We start from the raw sequence: 4810 nt of genomic DNA on the forward strand, positions 1-4810 counted from the left end.
CAATGAGTTGTCAGTGATATCAATTATCATGGAGATGGTCACTTATCCTAGTTGGTGTGAATCAAGGGAAGTGGAGCAGTTGGATACAACTCTATTTGTCCTTATTTCTGATATACCTCATTCTATCATTAAAACTGATTTTTGGATAGATGGTCTGGAAACTGTTAATTCATTCTTCACACACAAAAGCTATCGTGGGTCCAATGCATGATGTAGCTTAAGAGAAAAACAACTTCAAGAAACTTCTTATCAAGTTTCAGAGGTCAGAGTTGTTTGACATCAAACAACTTATAAAAATAAATAACATCCCACGTTAAATTATCTCAACCTATAGATGAAGGAAAACAATGCACATACATGGACTGAATTTTGTTTTTTTCATCATTGAATAATCATAACTTTCAGAATTCAAGTTGAGGTCAGAAATAACCGTTATTAAATTTATTTCTTTTATGTAACATACTACAAACATTTTATCGACTTTATTTAATAAAGCATAATCAGCAGTTTCTTACTTTAATCACACAAACACTACATTTTACACAGCTTGGCATCATTCTACAATTAGTACAACATAGTATAGATACCTCATAAATTTAATATTGTACTATATATGTCAACAGTGAAACAGTTACTATTTACTACATTTGTGTGATAGAAAACAATGGACAATATTTAAACTGGTTTTCAAACACAAGAGAGAAGATATGAAATAAATATTGCAAAAACTTTAGGGTGAAATAATATTTTCAAGTTGAGAAGACAAAGGTAATTTGATTACACTATATTTTTCATTAAGATAAAAGAATGGTTATAACCTGATACACAGTAGATGCACCCCCATAACGTTGAAGGACTGGAAGACCCCGAGATAAAACTTGGAATAAGGATGCTCGTAGAGCACAGTATTCATCTCTTTTGATCATTCGTAGCTTTTTCCACCCATAGGAAGAAATTATTTGGGCATAACCCTATAGAATTTTAGTTTATTTGAATATATTCAAATTATGCACACACAATACAATTTAATTAAATCATTTTGCATGTTACTACACAACATTCAAGTTTTAAAAACTTGTATACTTTTATTAACTATAAAATATTCTTTTTATATATTTTTTCTAAACATTAAAACATCTCTAATTTGCAAGCAAATGTGTTTACTCACTATGTACTTCTCCGTTGGAGTTAATTATAAACACTTAAGGTGCAAAACAAAACAATGACACTTATATTTAAAGTATGGTTGGCTTGAATGCTACTCAGATATATTTTGTTTTAAAACCAAATTGTGGAGAAACAAATACAGATCTGATGAGAACAAAGTAAAATGAAATGACTGTTATGTGTTAAGTAAAAATAGCTAAGGTCATGGCTGTAGGATGTCAGACAAAAAATTGCATTAGTTATGATTAGCTTCTGATCAACTCAAGTTACCATTAATGAATACAAGTCTATATAATTCTTACTTATAATATTCACCAGTTGGTTACCCTCACTGTTAGTGATATTTTCACATGTAATCCCACAAAATTTGGGCAACTCAAGTAATTTATGTTATTGCTAATTCCATATACCAAGCTAAAGATGAAAAACAATCCTCATAATGAGAAATATAATTATATGTTATATAAATATTAAAACTGTAAAGGGGGGCAGTCCAAAAGTTTCCACTGAGTTATTTTGGAGATTTGTCTTGTTTGTATATAACAGTAATGTATCATTACACTGGTAACAAGAATCCTAAAAATTCAGAGAAATGCCATTTGTGATGTATCACAGTGGTACACAGTAAGCTACATAGGAATAGGTTTCACAGTTGCTAGAGGTTGTCTTAAGTAGTATTATATTAAAGAAGTTTTGGTTAAAAAAACACTATTTGTAGTGATTGAACATTACTGTATATACTCAGTAACTATAAAAACGTGTTATTTGTAGTGATTGAACATTACTGTATATACTCAGTAACTATAAAAACGTGTTATTTGTAGTGATTGAACATTACTGTATATACTCAGTAACTATAAAAACGTGTTATTTGTAGTGATTGAACATTACTGTATATACTCAGTAACTACAAAAACACATGGAAATGTAGTCATGTTATTTGTAGTGGTTGAACATTACTGTATATACTCAGTAACTACAAAAACACATGGAAATGTAGCCATGTTTTTGTAGTGATTGAATATTACTGTATATACTGCCACACATTGTACAGGCAAATGCCTGAAAACTGAAATTATGCTCTACAGCCAAATGGAATAAATAGATGCTAAAGATGTTCTAGTTTGGTGGAAGAAAAAATCAGGAATTTTGTCCTTGATTTTTGAGTTTGCCAGAAACCATTCATTACAACTTCTAGTTGCACTTCCAAATGTGTTCAGGACAATCAGAAATCATATCAGTCCCAGATGCAGCAAACTTAAAGGTGTGTTTTTGACACCATATCAAAGTAAAAGACATAAAATAAGATCTAAATTTATTGCTTAAACTTTTTTCAATTTTAACCCTTTCACTGCTTCCAACCTTTGATCCTTCACTGATAAAAATTTATAACTCATAAAAGTCTCCAGAAGAGACAAACATTTCAACCCATGCATCACAATAACCAGAGACATTTGGAAATACAAGTTTGATTTTTTTGGGTAAATATACAAAATATAATGAAATAAAAACATCTTTATTAGTTAATTATATGTTGTGCCATTATACAATGTGTTTGTAGTTAATTATAATTGTGCCATTACATAACGTGTCTATACCCTAAAAGCTATGTTTCTTAAACGATCTGCCTAAAGATTATTACAGATTCTGATACTCAAGATTCATCAGTCTCTCTCTCTCTCTCTCTTTGTAATTACGTTATCTAAAATATTGTTTATCACACAAAATGATAAACTGTCCAAAAAAGATAATGTATTCAACATTTAGATAAGTTTTTATTTCTTCACACACCACTTTTGTTTTAGTGTAGACCTCATCATACAGGAAAAAGTTGCAAGACGTCATTACGAGTACTACATCATGAATTAGCCCATTTTGTTTAATGGTGCAATAAAATATCTTCTGAAGCATTAAACTAACATAATTATATTGTATTTATATTATTCTATCTTATACATAAGACTTATCTTTGTCCTATACAGCTTTTTCAAATAGTAGAGGCTACAGTACACAATGAGACATCTGGTTTTTGTTATTTCCCCTTTCATGGACTTTGTATCTACAAATGATTACCTTCTCCATTAGGTGTCAAATTACCATATGCAAAAATTGATCTACCAAAGCAATTAGTTGAATAACCTAAACACACACATATGAAAACCCATTAATTCATTACCTTTCCACAGCACAAAAACAATACAAAACTGTTTATATTTGCACTATTTTGAGCACAGTGTAAAACAAGCCTCACAATGTACTAACAAAAATGTTCTTTCAGAAGTTGTTTTAAGCTGCATGTAGTCAAGACTGCTGAAAATAGACTGTTGTCACTGAAATGTCAGAACTTGTCCTTTACAACTGGTTGGTACAAGGTAAAAATATTCTTCTAGTTTTAACCTAAGTTAACCCAACAACGTAATAACATACAAGACGTATACCTTTGTAACACAAATTTATATTTTAGTAATATTTAATTATTTTTAATGATTCACACAGATTTGTTACTTACAATTTCCTCCAACATTTGCAGACAGGTCTGGAAGCCTTGAAGACAGCTTGTTTCTCTATATGGAAGTTCATTACTGAAGTTCCATAGTTTCAACCAAGGGCAGGAATCAGAAAGCCACTCCTCCAATTTCTGTGAATTGGTAATTATGTATTAATTTAACTTGTAATTATGTTGCCAGAGGTTATCTTGTATAGTATTTTACTGAAGAAATGTTTTGGTTACATTTCCATGCATTTTTGTAGTTACTGAGTATATACAGTAATATTCAATCACTACAAAAACATGGCTACATTTCCATGTGTTTTTGTAGTTACTGATTACATGCAGTAATATTCAATCACTACAAATAACATGGCTACATTTCCATGTGTTTTTGTAGTTACTGAGTATATACAGTAATATTCAATCACTACAAATAACACGGCTACATTTCCATGTGTTTTTGTAGTTACTGAGGTGTTCCCTTATAATACAGTTGTTTCTTTCTACTTCTTCCATTTGGCTGTACAGAGTGTGTGGCAGGTGTTCCCTTATAATAGGGTGGTTTTTCTGTTTCGTCCATTTTGCTGTACAGTGTGTTGCAAGTGTTCCCTTATAATATAGTTGTTTCTATTTCTTCCATTTGCCTGTACAATGTGTGGCAGGAGTTCCCTTATAATACGGTGGTTTTTTCTATTTCTTCCATTTGGCTGTAAAGTGTGTGGCAGATGTTCCCTTATAATACAGTTGTTTCTATTTCTTCCAGTTGGCTATACGAGGTGTGGCAGGTTTTCCCTTATAATACAGTTGTTTCTATTTCTTCCATTTGGCTGTACAATGTGTGGCAAGTGTTCCCTTATAATACAGTTGTTTCTATTTCTTCCATTTGGCTGTACAATGTGTGGCAAGTGTTCCCTTATAATACAGTTGTTTCTATTCCTTCCATTTGGCTGTACAATGTGAGGCAGATGTTCCCTTATAATACAGTTGTTTCTATTCCTTCCATTTGGCTGTACAATGTGAGGCAGATGTTCCCTTATAATACAGTTGTTTGTATTTCTTCCATTTGGCTATACAGTGTGTGGCAGATGTTCCCATATAATACAGTTGTTTCTATTCCTTCCATTTGGCTGTACAATGTGAGGCAGATGTTCC

The 4810-nt window shown here is 31.4% G+C and overlaps 1 protein-coding gene across 1 annotated transcript in view; it reads right to left on the minus strand.

Moving 5' to 3' along the window:
• The window catches only part of LOC106472171, a 35507-nt gene that overhangs the window by 11411 nt on the left and 19286 nt on the right, over positions 1 to 4810 (minus strand). Inside the window, exon 5 of the mRNA XM_022400778.1 lies at positions 812 to 971. Coding sequence (XP_022256486.1) covers positions 812 to 971 — 160 coding nt within the window. The remainder of the gene's footprint in view (positions 1 to 811; positions 972 to 4810) is intronic.

The sequence above is a fragment of the Limulus polyphemus genome, unplaced genomic scaffold, assembly GCF_000517525.1.
Source record: "Limulus polyphemus unplaced genomic scaffold, Limulus_polyphemus-2.1.2 Scaffold5135, whole genome shotgun sequence".
In the NCBI taxonomy this organism is placed as follows: Eukaryota; Metazoa; Arthropoda; class Merostomata; order Xiphosura; family Limulidae; genus Limulus; species Limulus polyphemus.